The sequence below is a fragment of the Xiphophorus couchianus genome, chromosome 4 (assembly GCF_001444195.1).
Source record: "Xiphophorus couchianus chromosome 4, X_couchianus-1.0, whole genome shotgun sequence".
Lineage (NCBI taxonomy): Eukaryota > Metazoa > Chordata > Actinopteri > Cyprinodontiformes > Poeciliidae > Xiphophorus > Xiphophorus couchianus.
In genome coordinates, this window is record NC_040231.1 from 26778769 (window position 1) to 26799918 (window position 21150).

The 21150-nt window shown below is 39.6% G+C and overlaps 3 protein-coding genes across 24 annotated transcripts in view; all 3 read left to right on the forward strand.

The window, feature by feature from the left end:
* neo1a (neogenin 1a) overlaps positions 1 to 3603 on the forward strand; it is a 204398-nt gene extending 200795 nt beyond the window's left edge. For 10 of the 15 annotated variants that reach the window (XM_028014609.1, XM_028014596.1, XM_028014598.1 and 7 more), the window contains 2 exons: positions 494 to 630; positions 1223 to 3603. In XM_028014609.1, the coding sequence (XP_027870410.1) occupies positions 494 to 630; positions 1223 to 1375 (290 nt within the window). In that variant the 3' untranslated portion in view covers positions 1376 to 3603. The other 5 variants (XM_028014605.1, XM_028014607.1, XM_028014612.1 and 2 more) reach the window with 2 other exon arrangements.
* A 1910-nt stretch (positions 3604 to 5513) lies between these two features.
* On the forward strand, positions 5514 to 14624 carry LOC114143580 (sorting nexin-1-like). Its single transcript, XM_028015740.1, has 15 exons — positions 5514 to 5684; positions 6177 to 6300; positions 7552 to 7673; positions 7852 to 7918; positions 8048 to 8091; positions 8178 to 8319; positions 8746 to 8824; positions 8952 to 9027; positions 9996 to 10109; positions 10955 to 11048; positions 11171 to 11376; positions 11543 to 11686; positions 12459 to 12539; positions 12856 to 12927; positions 13560 to 14624. The coding sequence occupies exons 1-15, from the start codon at positions 5565 to 5567 to the stop codon at positions 13608 to 13610; spliced, it is 1536 nt and encodes a 511-aa protein (XP_027871541.1). The 5' UTR covers positions 5514 to 5564; the 3' UTR covers positions 13611 to 14624.
* A 1519-nt stretch (positions 14625 to 16143) lies between these two features.
* csnk1g1 (casein kinase 1, gamma 1) overlaps positions 16144 to 21150 on the forward strand; it is a 30443-nt gene continuing 25436 nt past the window's right edge. Inside the window, exon 1 of one of the 8 annotated variants that reach the window (XM_028014335.1) lies at positions 16144 to 16385. The gene's annotated coding sequence lies outside the window, so the exon portion shown is untranslated. The remainder of the gene's footprint in view (positions 16386 to 21150) is intronic. The other 7 variants (XM_028014336.1, XM_028014338.1, XM_028014337.1 and 4 more) reach the window with 7 other exon arrangements.

A 21150-nucleotide genomic window follows, 5' to 3' on the forward strand; every position in this document is an offset into this window, starting at 1 on the left:
CATAAATAAGGCGAAGTGGAAATTTAAAGCAGCTTATAAAACAATACTCCAAGCTTTGAAGATCTAACGTAGCACTGCTTAACCCATCTTGACAAAATGGTAAGAGCGTGCTACAACTGCAAACCTAGCAATAAAGTCCACTCAGTCTGACTGAAGTGACCTTAAAGCACTTTAAGAGGAGAGTTTTCAGGGAAACAAGAAAAAACAAGGACATTTCTGAAGTTGAAAAGTCAAAACTTTTCTAGCAAAAACTCTGAAATTTCCAGAGTTTTTCTAGAAAATGTTTGACTTTTCAACCTGAAAAATATCCTTGTTTTTTCTATCTACAATTGCCCTAATAAGCCAGTGTACTACTTTGTGTTGGTCTGCCAACTCCCCACCCCGCAAAAAAACATAACATTTTCAGGTTGTGGCATAGTGAGACATGTACAGGCAGAGTTATGAATACTGCCAGCTCTAACTACAAGCCTTTGCAAACCTCTTCCTCCTTTAGGGCCCCCCACTCACCCTCACGTTGTAAAAACAGCCTCCATTGGAACACTAGGAAGAACACGCACTCCAATGATCGTAACGGTGCCCAATGCCCCCGACGTACCAGAGACGAGCAAAATGCTGGAGGATGTAGACAGCGTGAGTATACTGCCTCACGATGGCCTTTGGTAGCTTTGCAGTGATGATGATGGTAAATGTCCATGAATGTTATCTGTCCTTTCTTTATAAAAAAGAAATCACATCACACTCCAAATTCCATGTGCATTTTATTTTTTCTCTAGGCTCTGGGTTAGAAACATTCCTTTCAGCTGGACTTGTTGTAACCACATTTTCTGTTTTTGCTCTTTCCCTCATCTTGTTTCTTCCAACTTCAACCTCGTTTTTATTTCTCGGCTGCTTTCGAAACATAAATGATTCGTTCTAACGACTGCTCATAACAAAACCCATAACCGGAATGACGTTTGTTTCTTATTTTGTGTGTGTGTATGCGTGTGTGTGTTTACCATCTGGGTTTTTACCTTCATTTTACCCTCATTTGATTGGCTGTCGCTCCCGTTTGGTTGTTAATGTTTTGCTTTCGTCTTGCTTCAGTCTCATTGACCAGTCTCCCAGCTCGCCTCACCCCCCCTCCCATCCCACTCCTTCCTGTCGGCCTCTGATGGATCCCCTGACTGACCTCCTCTCCCTCCTTTCCTCTTCTTCTTTCCTCTCTTCCTTCCCCCACTCCCAGGTGCTTGCCTCCCTGCCCCCCTGTCCCTCCCCGGCCCCCCGCAGTAACCCTATTCCTCTCCCTCAGAGCTACGAGCCCGACGAGCTGACCGAGGAGATGGCGCACCTCGAGGGCTTGATGAAAGACCTGAACGCCATCACGACAGCGCCATGACCACGCACTCACTCGCTCGCTCAGAGAGACGCACTCGCACACACTCCCGCACACACCCACACACACGCGTATGCAGAAACAAGCCACACGACTTTCACAAGCAAAACACATCCAGAGGCCACGTGGACACAAACCAGGCCTCCTGCGGCCCCCGACGGAGACAACGGAACCTCCAGACTGAAACGTAGGAACTGCTTCTTCTTCTTCTTCAGTCTCAGACAGGAGATTGCCACGACGAGGAGGAGGAGGATAAATCGAGACGCTTCATGTTGATATGAAGAACAAACCTCAGAGACGATGAACTTTTTGGTTGCTTTCAGCCGAACGATTGTGAATCTCACCTTTTTTTGTTTTTCCTCGCTGGTCGACTCGGCATGAAGTGAAGAGGTGGAAAGATCATAAACATGCGGGGGAGGGGTTTTTATTGATGCCGGCGCTCGTGCGGTGCCGACTACAACACGGTGTTTGATCAGTGTTTACTTTGTGCGTTTTGTATATCTATTGGGCCGTTTCAGTGAAGTGAGCATTGGATGTCAGCTCCTCCCATTTACTATTTTTTTTACTGTTTTTTGTTGCTGTTTTGTTTTTTACAAACCCACAATATTTCATGTCCGTTTTGCTTTTTACCCTTTTGTGTCATATATTGTGCCATGACTTTTTATTTCCAATGTTATTTTATTTCTTACATGCGTCTCCTTATGAATATGTACATACATGTTTTTAAACTGCCTCATTCTTTCTTTAATATTGTTTCATTATTATTTTATAATTATTATTATTATTATTACTTGTGATTTAAATTGAGTCCTGAAGCTCAGTTTTCATATCAGTGGAGGTGCGAAGCCTGACGGGTTTCTACAGTTTCCTGTTTCCCCTGGCGTCACGTTGTCCACTTCGTACACTAAATCGCTCTTCGGTCTTTCCTGTTCGTTGTGGGAGCTCCGTTTTAAAAAGCCTTACCAACATGTTTGTACGTCGGACCGCGGAGAAGACTCGCCGTCGACTTTCTCCCACGCCGCCGTGGGAGCTCCTGGATCATTCTGTGGGACTGTGGCAGCTTCTCGCTGGCAGGGTTACCTCGGACTCAGGGCGCTGACCCCAACACCCGCCACTCAACAGCTCTCCGAAAAAGAAGGCATCAATCAATCGATCGATCGATCGAACAGCAGCAGATGAAAAGTTATCTTTTTATACAACGAGTTTGGTTGTTTGTGTGCGTTTTCCAAAAAAAAGAGAAACAAACAAAAAACATAATAATCTTTGATTTTTGGACATTTCTTCTGCTGAAACACTCGGGCATTTCCTTGCTGCAAAGTCTTTTTAATGTTCTTCTTTTGTTTGTTTTTTTTCCCCCCTTCTCCTCTTCATTGAATGCCACACCCGTTGTGGTTCTGTTACAAATGTTATAGGATGCAATGATGCTGACCTTTTGAAAGGGACTCCTGGATTTTTTTTTTTTTTTTTTACATATATATATATATATATATGGTAGGTTTTGTACGAAGAAAAATAAAAAAAGATTGTTCTGAACACAAATCTGCTGTAAAGGAAAAAAAAGAGAGGAAGAAAAAAGGTCCATCTCTGACACTAGTTTTTCATTACCCTCTTACCCAAAGAAATTTTGTCATTTGCAATCATAGTAATTTCCTCTACTTTTGTGAATACCATGTTTTGCATAAATGTGCATCGTCATGAATGTCAGTATAACTGTAAGAGATTTTAACTTTGGAGACAAACAAGGAACACGTTGCAAAGGAAACTGGGAGAAAAAGGAACCAGACTCCATTTGGGAAACGATCTGTTGAGTTGTAAAACAGTTGAACCTGTATTGCACTTTTTCACAATTTTTGGAAAGTAAATTTCTTACATATCTTGTGTTTTGAATATCAGAAGCTGTTTGTGTAACGTAGTGTCTTAGGTAAGCAGCAGGCAGCTTGTCTTTTTTTTTTTATATATATATATATTTTATTTTTTTTTTTTTTTTTTTGCGTCAGAGATGATATGAAATGAGCGACTGAGTTGTTTCACTTGGCGGCTCGTGATGAGGAATTCTGTTGTTCTGCTTGTTCATGTACAGAGCTTTCTTTGCTTTCTGTAGAAGAAGAAGAAAAAAAATCTGTGGCTTTTTAAAAAAAAATGTTGAAAAATGTTTGGACAAAAATATGTTTTTTTTATTGGTGCTCCTATACATTGTGTATACAAGCTATTAAGAATACTAACAAAGTAAACGTCTCTGCTGGTCTTTCTTTTCATCAGGAATGATTGGAAAACTGATGTGGCGTTTAGTGTTCTCTGAAATGTGAAGCACTAAGACGTGAGTAGGTTAACCAGAGCTACAAATTCACCTTATTAATCTAGAATATCAAAAGGTTTATTTCAGTTATTCAAATTAATAGTGAAACTTGTGTAGAGATTTGTTGCTCGGTTATGGCATCAACATGCCGTAACCATTAGAACATAAAATCGGGAGCCGTATCCAAGCTTTGTGTGGAATTCGCCTATAAAATGAGTTGCTCTTTTAAATTGAATTATTGAAGCAGACGAATGGTGCTCTTACAAATATGTGCATGTGATCAAAGTACAGTCATATTCAAAAGGTTTTACTATGGTGAAAACGTATAAAGCCAATTTACGACACTTATTCTCTAAACGTTCTTTACTAAGAAAAAAAAAGTTGATTCAAGCCAATCATTCACACCAATGTCAAGCCAAGTACATACAACAAAACTGATCTTAGCCCTCAAACATTGTGGTCCAGTTTACTATACAAATTCAATATAAAACTTGTCATCCAAAGACTCAGCAAAACGTCATCGACTTGCAGGAGTCATTCCTTCTGGATGAGCATGTAGCGACAGCAGAAAGGAAACTCCCCCTTTAACAGGAAGAAACCTGCAGCAGAACCTGGCTCAGTATGAGCAGCCATCTATCACGATCGACTGGGTGTTTGAGAAGACAACACACACAAAGAAGAAACACACAGATCAGAAAAATTACCTTTTGACACTAGGAAGTCCATATTCTTTAGATAAGACTCAAACTGAAGTGCTAGTAGAGTGTTCAACCCAGCTCTCCAGTCATTTCAATAGTTAACATGATCAACAGAGTTGAATGCTGCACTGAGGTCCATTATCAGCACTGTGGTTCCTGCATGTATGTGGTTGTCACTGAACACATTGACAAGGGCAGTCTCAATGCTGTGGTCAGCATGGAAACCAGACTGAAAAACCTCAGAGATTGGTCATTGTTAAGAAGTAGGGATTCAGGCGAGGTGGCGGCGCAGTAAGTAAAGCACTCATGTAAAGAGGCCTCAGTCCTTGAGTCGTCTGTCATGGGTTCGAGTCCTGGCCCATTGGCCTGTCAATGAACAGTGAAATAAAGGCTGCTGGAGCCAAAAGAAATCCATAAAGTCCTGTATACGACAGGACAGACATGCACACTCATACTTATGATTAACCAATGAACAGTTATGGTCCTGGACTGTGGGAGGAAGCCAGAGAACCAACATGCAAACTGCAGAAAGACGCCAAGCCAGGATTCAAACCCAGAACCTTCTACCAACTACTTCACCACACAACCTCCAGGTAGATCATGTTTCTGTCCTGTTTTCTTACTTGAATTTTTTGAAGACCATAAAAAAGGTATTTTTATTGCACACATAATCCCATGCAGATGCCACAACACCTGTTAACTCGAGGTACTCCAAATACATCAAAGTTGATTATTTTCTCTTCACCCTGAATGAAAATGTTGTACAACTGTTGTTGTACAACTGTCATAACTTTTAATTCTACATACATATTATAAACTGCCTTTTAAACTTGATTCATTAAAGCACAGGTGTCAAACTCCGGTACTGGAGGGTCACAGTCCTGCAACTTTTAGATGTGACTTTGCTGCACCACACCTGAATAGAATAATTAGGTCATTAAGGCTCTGGAGAACTGATCTGCACAAGGAGGAGGTCATTAAGCCATTTCATTCCAGTGTTTTGTACCTGTGGCACATCTAAAGACTGCAGGACAGAGACCCTCGAGGACTGGAGTTTGACACCCCTGCATTAAATGAACCAATGGAACCAAATGGCGTTAGTGTAATACACATCGGGGACCAGCAGGTGTCACTGCAGCCGCCCTCCTTCTTGATTCCCTCACTTCCGCCCGGGACGCTCTCACTGACAACACGGACTATGGCGTCCAGCGCGGATCGAAATCCTCCTCCTTTCCCCGCATCGGAGGAGCCAGAGCCCGAACTATCCGACATGGCAGACGGAGACAGCGACGAGGGAGAGGACATTTTTGTCAGCAACGTATGTCTCCATCCTTGTCATGTCTGACGCGTTTCAGCACATCTGCATTGTTCTGTGACAGAGAGGATGGGAGAGTTAGCCTCTTTATCTGATCTGACCTGCTTAGAAAAAGAACTGAAAACCCCACATAGTTCTGTGACAAATGTCAGGTTTACGGTAAAATTAGCAAAACTAGCTCAGATATTTTGATGGTGTTTTTTTTATTACACAACTTAACAATGTAGGATAGATTTTTACAACCATTTTTTAAGCTTTTCGTTTTGTTTCTTTGCACTGTAGTGATGTTAGTTTTTAGTTACTTTTAAGGCCTTCTTGTTTTGGCGAATATTTAGCCATTTTTTCTTGCTTCTCTTAATTTTCTTCTCTGCTAATCTTTTGCCCCAGCCTCTTGCTTTTATCGCCCATTTATTTTGGTGGCAAATGCCAGCAGCCTGATAAATACTTTCTGCCATGTTTGTTTGTGTGTTTCTAAGTCAAACCTCCTGTTTGCAGAGCCACCCGGCGTCTGTCAGCCGGGGGGTTTCTCAGCCAGAGGAGCCCGCAGATCTGTTCAATGACGAGGCCACCGCTGCCCAACCCAACGGAGTTCACTCCGATGACGACGACCTGTTTGCAGGTGAACAAATCAAGGCGACGAACAAGAACGCTGTTGTTTTGAGACCGTTTTCTGGCAGTATGTTGATAAAGATTGCTTTCTCAAAGACCAATAAGCTTTAATTGGGAAAAGAACTCTTAACCTTTTCACTGGAAGGTTTAAATATCCAAAACAAAACACAGTGTCAAAAACGAATGAATAAAACAGAAATAAAAAACCGAGCACAACCGAAACCATGAATTAAATGGATTATGATGTTTCCTTTAATTGCCCTTCAAAAATATTAATTATTGGGTCAATTTAATTATTGTTTTACGATAATCATGTGATTAATTGATAGATTGCTTATTGGAACAGGCTTAGTCAGCCATGTTGGATTTTGAGGTCTAGGTTGGTGAGAAAACCTTTTCCTGTGTATTCAATCATATTTATTAATCATCCATCCATTTTCTTACTCCCTGGTCCCTAGTGGGGTCAGGAGGTGCTGGTGCCTATCTCCAGCTACGTTCCGGGCGAGAGGCGGGGTTCACCCTGGACAGGTCACCAGTCTGTTGCAGGGCAACACAGAGACAGACAGGACACACAACCATGCACACACACACACTCACACCTAGGGAGAATTTAGATAGACCAATTAACCTAACAGTCATGTTTTTGGACTGTGGGAGGAAGCTGGAGTACCCGGAGAGAACCCACCGTGCAAAGAGGAGAACATGCAAACTCCATGCAGAAAGACCCCGGGCCGGGAATCAAACCCAGGAACTTCTTGCTGCAAGGCAACAGTGCTACCAACTGCGCCACTGTGTGGCCCATATCTATTAATTTTTTTCAGTGGAAATTTCTTTCAATCAATGATGGACTGTTAATTGATATAAGTGATTTATCATTATTTTTTTTTATCATTATTTCTTAATATAAAGCTGAAAAACTCTATGCCCTAAAACAATACTCTTTTATTTTGTCTGTCAAGACACTGGTCATGTTTCCTGAGGTAGCCATTTAAGCTACTTTTAAAAGAGAAAGCATCAAATCAGGCAAAATTCACTGCAGACAGAAAAGAGACAGCTTCTAAAAAAAAAAAAGCAACAATAATTGCAAAGAATGGACATTAATTCATCAATTGTAGTAAAAACAATTTTTTTTATCGCTCTATTTTGATGTTAAATTCTGTCCAGTTCAATTTGTTTGTCGTACAGTACTCTGTTAGATTTAGTTGTAAAGAATTTGTTGCTTATCTACAACCCAATCAAAAGTTGTCTCTTTTGTCGCCAGAAGCACAAGCGGATTTAAGCTCAGATCCGTCCGCCGACTCTCCTCGTAAGGATCTGTCCTGCTCCTCTGGCCCGCCATCGGCTCGGAGTCCTGCAGCTCTGCAGCCCACCTCTTTGGAGCAGGTACAGCCCTTAACCAAGCTTCTCAGAAAACCCGCAAACACCTGGAAGAAACCACTCACACCGTCACCTCCGACTGCCTGCCTGCGCCTTATCTGCCATGTTATGTTTCTGTTTAAAGCCAAATGTTTAAACTGTTTTGGTTTGCGAGTCTTTATAAATGTTGTCTTGCGCGTTGCAGCTGGAAGAAGAGGAGGCCAAGGATAGCTTCGATGTGGATGTTGCCGTCACCAACCCAGAGAAAGTTGGTCAGTTAAGTTTTTTTTTTTCTTTTTTTTAAGATCACCATGATCTATTTCTGAAATAGTTTGTATTTTTTATAGACTTTTTATAACAGTCTGAAAGCGGAATCTTTTTTTTTCCCTCTCTCTTCTTAGGAGATGGAATGAATGCATATGTGGCCTACAAAGTATCCACCAGGGTGTGCATTTTAAGGCTCTGATGTTTAACTCTGTGTGTGAGGTGTCACATGGCCACTCACCGTCTTTTCCTCGTGTTCTCCTCCAGACTTCTTTGCCCATGTTCAAAAGTAAAGCCTTCACTGCCAGGAGGCGTTTCAGCGACTTCTTAGGCCTCTATGAAAAACTCTCAGCCAAACAATCGCTCCACGGTTGCATCATACCACCTCCACCTGAGAAAAGTGTTGTAGGTGAGCAACTGTGCTGTATACATGTACATACACACACAGTCTTTTTTCACATTTCGTCCCATCATAAGGCTTCAATGTGTTTCATTTGACTGTGACGTGATGAGCCAGCACAGAGTAGTGGAAAGGATTTTTAAAAGAAAGCTGTAAGAAGTCTCATTTGTGCAGATGAATAAAATGTTTAAAAATTATTCTCATTCATTTTCCATTTTTGCTCCCATGTTGTTTTTGTTGCAAAATAAAACCAGAAACATCCAGAAGTTTTTACTCAGAATTTCTCGTTATAACAAGAGGAGTTTTATATCTCGTTAAAACTAAAAGCTTTCGTGTTTTAACTACATGAAAAAAAAATTGTGTTTTGACTTTTTTTTTTTTTTTTTATTTGCAAAGGACTTAACTTTTGTTCTAACTCTTGTTTTGGATCAACAGGAATGACAAAAGTGAAGGTGGGCATGGATGACCCATCGTCTGTGGAGTTTGTGGAAAAGAGAAGAGCTGCTCTGGAAAGGTCAACATCCACTAATGAAAATACTTTCTAGTGCACAAATTATTTCTGTTTTTATTTACAGGTATATTATCCTTTTCCGCCTAGGTTTAGCTGTTTTTATGTCAACCCGTCTCCACTGTCTGTGTAGGTATCTTCAGAGAATAGTGTCTCACCCGCTGCTACTACAAGATCCTGACGTCCGTGAATTCTTAGAAAGAGACGATGTAAGTTTTTCAGTCAACATTACCTGTAGTGCATTTATTATCATCGTGTTTGGGAAATGCAGTGTCATTGTAATCCAATAAGCATATCTTTATGCTACATATTTTTTTGAGTGTTTAGTTTCAGGATGTAACTGCTGAAAAGAAAATCGGACATTGTGGCCATGAAACAGGATCAGAATTCCTGTTATTTTCTCCTCCGCCACAATTGAAGCGCATGTGGAGGGCTGCATGCGTGAAATACATTTCAAACTTTTTAAAGTCACACATTTAATGAATTTATAGAGTAAAACTACAATAGTTTCACTGATGAAAAAGGAAAATAAGTTTCTTTCCTTAGTCTTTAGACACATTTTAACTAAGCAGACAAAGCAAACTAGAGAGCCAGATGCTAGCTAGAGAGCTAAAGCTAGTTCTCTCGCTAGTTAGCTAACTAGCTAGCTTGAGAGCCTTATGCTGTGTGAAAAGCACAAAGCTGCTGCCAAGAGCCACAAAAATACTCCAGAAATTTACCAGTTTTGGTCTCCTACACTTCTTTTGTACATCTGTCATGATCTAGGGCTTTAAATTTGAGTTGGCAAAATCTGCATTGGCCCTGGAAACTGCTTTATTGGCTTCATTTTCTGGTGATTATACATATTAGAGCTACTGGTAATGGCCAAATCTTCTCACTGTAAAAATATTTTAACAGATGAACATGCTATAGAAGACTCAGAGTGGTTCTAGTTCAGATCTTTGATTTGTATTTGTATGAAACGGCAGCTCTGATGCTAGGAGTAGCAGTAGGAAGAATGACCCTCTGAGTCTAGTGACTCAGAGGGTCATTCTTTTGGCTGCTCTGCAGCCAAAAGAGACTAAGGGTGCAGGGTAATGTATATCCAGGACACAAGTGTTCAGGCTAGGGCAATGGAAAGACGTCTATTCTTTAAAATGATTTATTACCGAGTTAATAAACCTTTATCTATTTTCAGCTGCCCAGAGCGGTAAACACCCAGGCGCTCAGTGGAGCCGGTTTCCTGAAAATGATCACCAAGGCGTCTGACGCTGTCAGCAAGATGACCATCAAGATGAACGAGTCCGACACTGTAAGAGGAGCCAGCATGAGGCGTCTTCCCATCTGTCACGCTGTGTGATGTTTCAAAAGAATTTAAAATTTGTACCCTGCATGCAATCTGTGGCAGGAAATATAGCATTGCACATATCTCTGAACACACCATCTGACCCATCTGGTGGCAGCATCATGCTGTGGAAATTAAGGCTGAAACGATGAGTCGATTTTTGACGTAATCATCAACTAATTTGGTATTAAACTAATCATTGCCTTAACTGACATTTGTTGGAAAAGAAAAACAAAACAGAAATAAAACCAAGACTGTAGAAAATATATGTGCATTTTGCATTTAAGATAAAAAGGACTTGTATTTGTATGAAAGGGCAGCTCTGATGCTAGGAGTAGCAGTAGGAAGAATGACCCTCTGAGTCACCAGACTCCACTTACATTAGCAGCACTGCAGCCAAAAGAGACTAAGGGTGCAGGGTAATGTATATCCAGGACACAAGTGTTCAGGCTAGGGCAGTGTCGTAGTTTTAGCTCCACCTGGTTCACATTCACTTAAGGAAAACTATAGTATTGCATTTTAGGCAATACAATTTTTTTCTTCTCCATAAACGGAATGTAATTGTTTATTTGACTCTTTTAATGTATGTCTAATATTGCAGAATATTATGCACATTTTTTTCAATCTGATTGTCAGAATAATTGATAGAATAATCTTTTACTAAAATACTCGTTAGTTGCAGTTACTGCTCCTAATGCAGGACGATTTAAATGATAAAAAAATTATGTTGCATTTTTGCGCGTTAGCAGCTCCATTGCGCCATAAGCAGTGTGTGTTTGGTTTAATCTATAGTTTATGTGTGTGTGTCTCAGTGGTTTGAGGACAAGTTCCAGGAGGTGGACATGGAGGAGCAGCAGCTGAGGAAGCTTCACGCTGTCGTTGATTCTCTGGTGAATCACAGAAAAGGTGAGCTGATGAAAGGATTTCCTGCTGACGAAGGGGCGAAAGAAGCAGCGCAGAACATCATATTCGACGAAAACAAAACGGCCTGAAGACGTTTTCTGCCCTTCCTCCCTTCTTAACGCCAGAGCTGTGCATGAACACAGCTGTGTTTGCCAAAAGCATGGCCATGCTAGGAAACTCCGAGGACAACACGGCCCTGTCGCGGGCCCTCTCCCAGCTGGCCGAGGTGGAGGAAAAGATGGAGCAGCTGCACCAGGAGCAGGCAGGAAGCGACTTCTTCGTCTTCGCCGAGCTGCTCGCCGACTACATACGCTTGCTTGGAGCCATGCGGGTACGGTGGAAGCTTTATATACCAATAAAAACACAGCCAAAGAAAAGCATGAGCTTCCACTTTAAAGGCAGTTCTTTGTTCAGCCGAGTTTGAACACCGACCGATTAATCGGCGCATATCTACTTATGTGTGTCGTAACTCATCTGGAATGGGGTTTTTTTTGCAGGGTTGCTTTGACCAGCGTGTGCGGGCGTGGCAGCGATGGCAGGAGGCTCAGAGCACGCTGCAGAAGAAGAGAGAAGCCGAAGCCAAGCTGCTGTGGGCTAACAAACCCGACAAGCTGCAGCAGGCGAAGGAAGAGATCGGCGAGGTAACGGCGCCGATCCTACGGCAGAAAAATAATCACATTACATCACCTGGGGATGTGTCAACTGTTACTCAACAACAACAGACGTTCAGCGTTCAAACAACCGGACGTGTCGTTTAGCTGAAAGCTAAAAGCACAAACTCCAAACGGGGAAATTTCTTACAGTTCCCATTAATCTACCTTTATGGTTATAAAAATAATATCTGTAAAACTTTTTTGTTGAACAAATTTAATTTACAATTTTAGTCCTTAAAAAAAAAAAAAAAAAGACAAACAAATTTAAAGTTAGGGTTGTGGAGTTGCAAAACACACTTGTCAAACAAGATGGTGGTTCTTGCCTGACCTCACTCTGAAATATGGCAACCCAAAGAAAATCCAGATTTTCCAGAAAGTAAATCAAGGAGAAACAGAAAACTGGATCAATCGATAAAAATCGATTTATCGCCCTGTCCTAATTTATTGAGTACAGAATCTGGGCGCCGTTCTCTGGCTCTTGAATCATCAGGGGTCAGCATGAGAGTCTCATGGAATAACAATGAAGGAAAATACTGTCGCGTTGTTATTTACACAAGGATGAAACTTGACACTATCTGATTGCGTTTATTTGAACCGTAAAATGAAACGTGCTGCATTCCAACAACTGAAGAAAAACAAACACATTTATTCTTAAATTTATAACAGATTTCTCATTTATCAAGGCTGGTTCATGATTGAATATGTAGGTTTAAATATAACTTGAATCATATGATATAGTTGCCCCGTTTGCTTTGTTCAGTGGGAGGCGAAGGTTACTCAGTACGAGAGAGACTTCGACAGGATTGGGATGACCGTGCGGAAGGAGGTTCTCAGATTCGAGGTACGTTGTACAGTTTTTCCATCTCACTATAACTTTTAGCTTTTTTTTTTTTTACCCTTCGTCTGCACTATCCAAAAGATGTTTATTTTTTGTGGGGTTTTTTTCTTTCAACTTTGCAAAGATACTAGTCGTCTTCTGTGATTATCCTCTTGACCCGATTTCTGCTATGTTGTCATGAAAAGATTGGCAATACTGACTATTTGTAAAATATCATCAAGTGAGCAGACAATTGCTGCATCTCCTTTTTTATTATTATTATTTTGTTTATTTTTATTGCCTAAGATCTTAAGACATGACGAGAATCTTCTCATTGCAGAAAGAAAAGGCAAAGGACTTCAAGAGTCAGATAATCAAGTATTTAGAGGCGATGCTGCAGTCTCAACAACGGGTAATTATCACACCAAAAGAAGTGTTGTATCAGGCATTTATGGTTTCGATGAAGTGCTCTTTTCTTTTTCAGTTACTGAAAAAACAAAAAATAATTCATTGCTTTTCTTTACCTTGTTAAGAGCAACTGGAAACATTTTCCTGTGACACCTTTGGGTGTCTTAATGACTTTAGCAGAACATCGTAATGACCACCTACAATATTTTCCCCTGATCTGAAATATACAAGAACATGTACTACTAGAATAGAGGGTGTGATTGCGTAGAGCTTATAAAATTAGTTAAAATATATTGTATTCTAATCATTTCTTAATATTGGTAATGCAACCACAATAAATGTGTAATAAACTGTGCAGAGTGAATCTAGGGAGGTTGAGCAACGAGCCATCCTTTTCGTATGATCTAACCTTGTGAAATATTATATAAGAATACTGAACTCCTAATTTGAAATGTTTAATAAAAAACAAATTTGTGTGCAATTTCTTTTTTTTTTTTTTAAACATCTTTACCTGAGGTAACGGTACAGTTAGTGTGCATATTTCACTGTAACCATCAAAGTTAAAAAAAGCTTTTAAGCGATTGGTCACGCCACGTTTTAACAGTTTTTGTTTGTCTCGCTCTGATGTCATTCCAGCTCATAAAGTTCTGGGAGGCGTTCCTGCCTGAAGCGAAGGCGATAGCTTAATGAAGTGGATTTTCCTTTTTTTTTTCTTTTTACTAAAAAGAAAACCCCAACTGCCTTTTTGAACACTTTTACCTCTTTACCAGAAGTTGAGAGAGAGAGAGAGGAAAGTTTTTGAAACACAGAAGGAACTTCCGTCCGTTTTTTTTCTCTTTGTCTTTTTAATTCAAATGAATTCTTCTGTACAGACGTTTGATATAATAAGCTGCCACACTATGTCTTTGACAACATTTAGTGTTTGGGGGATCGGGGGGTGGGGGTTTGTTTAAAGGGTGATTGTAAAGGAAGATTCAAGCCTGACATGAACTTGCCTGAATTGCGTGCGGGACTCACTGTCTCGTCAGTGGATCGTTTATACCGAAATACTCCACCGTGTATCATTGTCTGTAGTTTACATTGGACGATAGTCGTTCCACTCCCAGCAGCCGCTGTTTAATAGATGCATGTTGCAAAGTTCGATGCACTAAAATGGATCGCACAAACGGAAAGCTTTTCTTTTTTTTTTTTTTAAATACTAAAACACCAGTGTTGATGACTATTAAATGTATTAACGCATTCTGAAGGTTTATTATAACACAATGTATTTTGGATATTAGAAACAGTGTTACAGTGCAGAACTAACGCCACAAGCTTATCAAAGTTTTAACCAATTAATTAGTCGTAAGGCAAGCTCAACAGGAGAATACAATCTGTATCACTACTATATTTATTGTATTAATGACTTTGTTCGTCCATATATTCAATAGTGCTGCATTTATTTTGTCGCCAGGTAACGTGGACCTGTTACAGATATTGAATCACACAGACACTGTTTGATCGTTTTCCTGCTTAATAGGCGAGCGACTGGTTAAACGGTGACAGAAAAACTGACAATAAGTGATGCGGCCCCTTATTTACCGTTTTCTGATTGTCCTCTACATAAGAATGTGCTTTATTTTTATAACCACTTTGCATTAGTACGTGCATTTTCTTTGAAATGGTGTTCAGGCAAATGTACAAAATAAATGTTTGACTAAGCTTTGGGTGTTATCTGCCATGATTTTTTTTTTTTTTTTCCCCAGCTTTCAGATTTTACACGTTTTGGTTTAGTTTTTCTTCACCCTTTTCTGAAAACGTCTATCTTCAAGGTTTATTGCATATTTTAGATTACAGTAAATTTTTGCATTTTCATGCAAGCTTTGGGGATAACCTCAGTCGGGATTGTGTTCCCTTTGTTTTCAGTAGTTTCTCTATCCTGTGTTCATAGGTGCAGCAGAACCGAAAAATTCTTCACAACACTTCACTTTTTCCACATTTTATATTACAGCCTTATTCTAAATTAAATTACTATCTTTCCTCAAGATTTTGCACACAAATACTATGACAATGTGGAAAATAGGAGGCCTTTGGAAATATATTAAATATGGAAAACCAAAATGTACATTCAGATTTACATAAGTATTCACAGAGTCTTCACTTTTTTTGTTATTCGTTTTAGTCCTTGGTTTTGTAGAAATGTAAGGCTGAAAAGATATTCACAAGCTGCCAGGTACTAGACAGTTTTATGAACGTAGAATATTTGGCCAGTAGGTGGCAGTATATAGAGAGGCATTGCTGTCCAGTAAAGTGGCTTTTCTACAGTAACTTCATCCACAAAAAAAGAAGCCGGGTTTTGAACTTGTACAGTGCTGTGAACGTTCAGTGTACTGTGGTATTTCCACAAGGCTGTAGAGAATTGTGAATTGTGTACTTGTTCCTAGAGAAGCATCAAGCAACCTGTCCCACTCTACTCGCTTTATGAATGGTGGAAAGGATTTGGTTGAGCCATTTCTTTATACTGTGAATCTTCTACTGGTTAAAAAAAATCAAAAAACGACCAATTTTATGTTTCAAAGCAGCTAATTAGAAGTTAGTTGGTACTTATGGTTGGAAAATGGAGTGAAATGTGTGAAAGTGTTTGGGAGAGAGCGATTCGGTCTGTGAGGTCTCTGAACCAACGTTTTGCCAGGTGGGCCAAAAATCCTCACCGTAAAAGCAATCGCAGGACACATTTTTATTTTCAAATTCAAAAACGGGGATCTTTTTTTTTTCTTTCATTTTTTCTTTTCTTTTTTTTTTTTTTGCCTGAACACACTACATTTTAATAGACATTGCAGACAGTGGTTTGTAGAAAAGAACCGGATCCGCACTATTTTAGCAACATCAATAAGAACTAGGTCACTTCTCAACACAAAACTTCTTTAGGCCAGTTAATGGATAGGGACACCCAAGTCTTCACTAATTTGTGGAGCTGTTTACAGGGAAATAAAATGAAAGCAAAAAAATGTTATAAAAGATCAATGCTTTGTGTTGTACTATTACAGTAGGAAAAGATCCAACTGAACTCGTATTTATTCCCGGTTGACGTGTAATGCCATAATTCCTTCTTTAGATTGGTCCAGCCTTCAAAAATATTTTCCGGACGAAATATGAAAACACGTGTCTTTTAAAACTGTCTACGCGTTGGCCCCCAAGTATTTCTTTCTTACTTAGTTCCAATAAATAATCGGGATAGTTTCGGTTTGACCTGGAAGTGCGCGGTGCGAAGCGGGCGGTGCCGTTTTTCTCCATCCGGTGTGTCGGAACCTTTTCACGGCAGACGAAGAATGGAGAGAGTCGCTAACGGCTGTTAGCGTGAAAAACCTCCGCGGCAAGGAGAGCGCAGGAAAGCCTCGCATGAATCTCTCCCAGCGCTCGGTTACATTGGACCGGAGCGGAACACGGGCGGACCCCTGGTCGTGTGGATTTGTCCCCGTGAAGGTGAGCTCGCTGCGTTTTGCTCGCGCGGAGCCCGGAAAGGAGCATTTTTTAAAAGGTTTTAAGCTAATATTGTCGTTGCTAACGGAGCTAATTTCCTTGTTGCGCTCGGTCCAGCTGTCACCCAGCCATCACTTGGTTGTTTTTGTCGTCAACAACCTGTGAAGAAATATTGCTTTTGTTCCCGTTTAAGCAACTCTGTTTACAAGGGAAGCAATTAAATATTCCTGCTACGTTTTTTCCCTCTTTTTTTTTTTGTTTTGTACACAGAGTATATTTATACCAGAGCAACCTGTCGCTAAGTAATATTTTGCTAACGTTACCTACACGGCTTATTTATGTTTAATGTTGAAAGAGGCTAAATTGAGTTCGTCCATGTTTATTTTGTTCACTGCTCGGTCTGGCCTGCCTTTATGTTGGACTGCCAGTAATGGCTTTGTCCGGGACCCAGTGGTGCACAGCTGCCAGCACGTCTCCCTGTTCTGGACCAACCGCAGGCCTCCTTAGATCGATCATCTTCATTTTTAACCTCACATTCCCCACGACTGAAGCGTATTTCTGCGCCTTCGTTGCTTCTCTGCTCTAGATTTGTTTCGCATAGACTCTCTTGATCAGCACATTTCTTATGTCTTGCATTAAAACACTGAAGTTGTGTGTTTATGACTTCTCTGTTTAAATGCACCTGCACATTTCCTTTGCTTGTGGTCAAATGTTGCGTCTCGACCTACATTTCCTTGTGTGTTTACACAGAAAGACTTTAACAGCAGAACCAGCAAAGCATAAAACATTACTCACATTGTTGCATTTTCTAAAACACTGAATTAGGAATCATCAAAGTCAGTGTTAACTTTGGTGATCATTCAGGATCAGTCCTGATTTCATTTTGCTGTTAAAAAAAATATTTTAAAAGAAACTGAGTCAAATCTAAATAAGATGAGATTTTCACACTCATTTTGTTACAAATTCCAACCGAGTACTCTAAGCTAAATGATTATATTCTGCAAAAGTGTATTGATCACTAAAATTGGCATTATAACATTTGTTTATATGTAGAGTTTCCAAGTGCTTAGGGTACAAAATATTACACCTTCTAGTTATAATAGCAATATGTAAAAAAAGATTGATTGGGTAGCACTCTTTGAATTTCCAAAACATATTAAGATTTATTTATTTATTTTATTGTTGTTTTTGTTTCCAAGCAGTTAAATTTTTTTTCTTTTCTTTCTTTATGCATCTAGCTGACCAGCAGTGCGCAGCAGGAAGTGTCTGATTCTTATCTGTTAGCCAAAAGAAAACTCCATTTCCTCCTTTGGCATTTCTTTAAAATGTCTTCAAACCATTGAAACAGTAAGATAAGAGAAAATTACAAGTTTGTTTTTTTTTAAAGCTTGTTGCTTGTAACCCGCCTGTGCCGAGTCAAAATGTTTGGTCTAAATGAAATAAATGTCAAAAGTTATAAAGCTTGCGTAATAGTTTGTAAATAAAGTCGCAATACCCATCAGACATGATATGCAGAGATGCAGGGAAACGATGAAAACAATTTATTACTTTCAAATATAATGAAACGTTGCCATTTGGAACCTTAGACTTTATTTTGTACATCTTGATCGCCAGAGAAGTCGGCTCAGGCATCTAGGAATGACAAATCTAGGTTGAACACAAAAACTAATTAATTAAATGGAACTAAAGGGAGAAAGTAGAAGAGTCTTATAATGATATATATTTTTTTCTTAATCCTCTTCAGCACATTGAGAACACTGATACAAGTGAGATGGAGGAATTAATGGCTGCCTCAAGATTGCCATCCCGTTGTGTGTTTTTTTTTTTTTTTTTCTGAGACATTTACAGTTTTGGCAGATAGTGTTCTTAACCGTTTATGTATAAACGTTTGCTTTAATAAGGTTTAGATGTGTTCATTAGTTCTGATTTGAAAACCAGATTGAAAAAAAAGTTCTTTATAAATGGAGGTGCACAGGTATGTAACGTTTGAGAATTGATGTATATTTGACTAATCAGAGTCTAAATAGTGATAAGTTAGTTTATTCGAAATGAGAGTCAGCTGGCACTGCCACAGTGGGGGTCTGCGCTGCTGGCAGGCCCCCCTCAAACGCTGATCTTTCCACTGAAGGTTAATCACTGCTCTCTGAGCATTCACGGCTTTTATTAAAGACAAAATGTGTCAGAAAATATTTGTTATAATAAATTCAATTCAGCTGAAAGGGCTTAGCTTTTTACATTTGTTGAGGTTTTTAATCAAATCTTTGCTATTTTTAAAAACGTATAGTTTGAGAAAGTAAACTACATTTAACTCAAGGGATGTGTTTTGTTACTGATCATTACTTTCATAATGTTTTATTATATTTTTACAAACTACTAACAGTCCTTTGCTGTTTTAGAATCATAAAATAAACGCTCTCAATATCATTTTCTTTATTTAATCAGATAATGTTTATTTCAATTGGCATATTGATTTGATCAACTGAATTTAACTGCGTTGTATTATATTTTGGGTTTAAAATTATAATAGTGTCTTTAATCAGATACTATTTGAATGTATTGAGCTGAAGTGAATTTATTTTAATGACGACAATGAACAAATTATTTTGAATTAGAGAGAAATTGGAGCAGTTTGGCTTCATTTTATTGTTATATAGATGAACTGAAGTGAGTTGAAAGTCCAAAATTGCCATTAAATAGTGTTTAGCTGGGCTAACATTCAATCAGTTACAAAACAAAACCACAAGCCTCATTGAAACATTACATATTGCCATCACCAACATGTATTTTACACCTTCATTCAACAGGTGAGATACATTTACTATGCCCTTGAAAAGAAGATTTTAAAAGAGTCAGAATATAATTCTCATGACAACATATGTGACCACAAAAATCTTGCAAAAATGCTAGCAGGAGCTGGTAAGACAGTGTCATTATGTACAAGGAAACATGAAACATGTCCTGTACCGACGTGGGCAGTGATAGGCCACTCAGCAAGGAGGAAGCCATTACTGCAAAACAAAGACAATAAATGCCAGACTGCAGTTTGCAGGACCTGTCCTCAGGTATACTTTAGTACCTGAGGACAGGTCCTGTGATCTGATGAAAACAAAGTAGAGCTGTTTGGCCAATGTTGTGTTTGGAGGAAAAAGGGGGATTGCTTGTAATCTTGGGAGGACCATCCTAACTATGAAATATGGAAGTGGCAACTGCTGCATTTCATAAAGTAGATGGCATCATGACAAAAGAACATTATGAAGAAATATTGAAGCAACATCTGAAAACATCAACCAGGAAGTCGGCGCTTGGGGGCAGATTGGTCTTCAATTGGACAATTACCCCAAGAAAACAACCAAAGTGGTTACAAAGTGTTTAACGGACAAAACAGACAGTGCTCCAAGCAAGCCATCGTGAGAAGCTTGTGGAAGGAAACCCAAAATGTTTGACTCAAGTCATACCAGGGTTTCCTCCAGAAAACCTGCCGAGCCCTTTTCTGGACTCGGCAGAAAAGGTCAGAGTCCAGAATGTATTAAGGTAGGGCCAGTTCACAAGCGACTTGACGTATGTTTGTATTGAAAAGTGTTAAAAGATACAAAAATTTGGAGGTGCATAAGCAGGCATCACAATTTGAAAATGATAGCGTGTAGGGAGTGTGCGGTTGGAGCGCACTGCCTTATGCTCAGTGTAACACGTCAACTATAAACTTGGCTTAATCTGCCTCTACTGTATTAAACAAAAACCCTATTTAAAATAAACAAGTAAAGCCTGGTGACCGCCAGGCTTATAATACACTTATAATATACAGATTAAGACCATATTCCCTAAGCAAATGTATATAACCTTCTGAATTCTGAGAAAGAAATCTAATTTGACATTTAGCAAGTAGAAATAATTCAAACTGACATAAAAACAAGAAAAGTTTGATCTGATTTAACTACAGACAGCTGAATAAAACATACTTGAGACATGGCATTTGCAAGTTTCTTACAGACATTATAACTTCTAGAATCCATTAGTCAATAAAAGTACAAATTAAGTGATTTCATGTGTTTTCCATCTGAAGAATGCATTTTTCTCTAAGTTCAGCCAACAGGTGTGTGTCACGCAACACATCCTCACTTTGTCTGGAGGTGTGTTGCCTTCGCAGGGACGAAGGCCGGGGATTCCCCACCTCTCATCAGGGATCACACAATCCTGCTACACCCTTTACACAGTTCCAACTGAAAAAGATGTTCAGCACAGGCAGTTTCTATTTTTAGACACCTACTTAGCTTCCACAACACATTAGTTCTTGTCTTGTAAATTTGCACGTTCAATCAGTTAAAATAATACGGGAGAGATGTTGCAGGTACCATGTTTACGTCTCCATGGTAGTCTTCTGGTCGGGCATGTCTGAGATCCAGAGTGACCGCAGCAGTGCTGGGTGGATGAATGCATCCACCCAGTAACAAAACCTTGAGTAACAAAAACACCAGGGTTTCATAGCATTTGCACAAATATTTGAGACGGAAATGCAAAACAGGTCGTAATTACTTGTTTAAAACAGAAAAGCAACAACTCTTTCTGTTAAATTCAGTAGTAGACTTTTTTTTTTTCTAGCTTACACACAGCCCTAAAATCACTGTAGCTGTCCTCTTCCTTTATAAACACAAGTAATTATCTCTGTAACAACCTTGCAGCTGTAAAGTGAACTGCGGTGCCTCTGATATAATCGTGCGGTGTGAACTGAATGAAAGCGTTTCGAGGGCCCGGCTCGTGTGTGTGTGTGTGT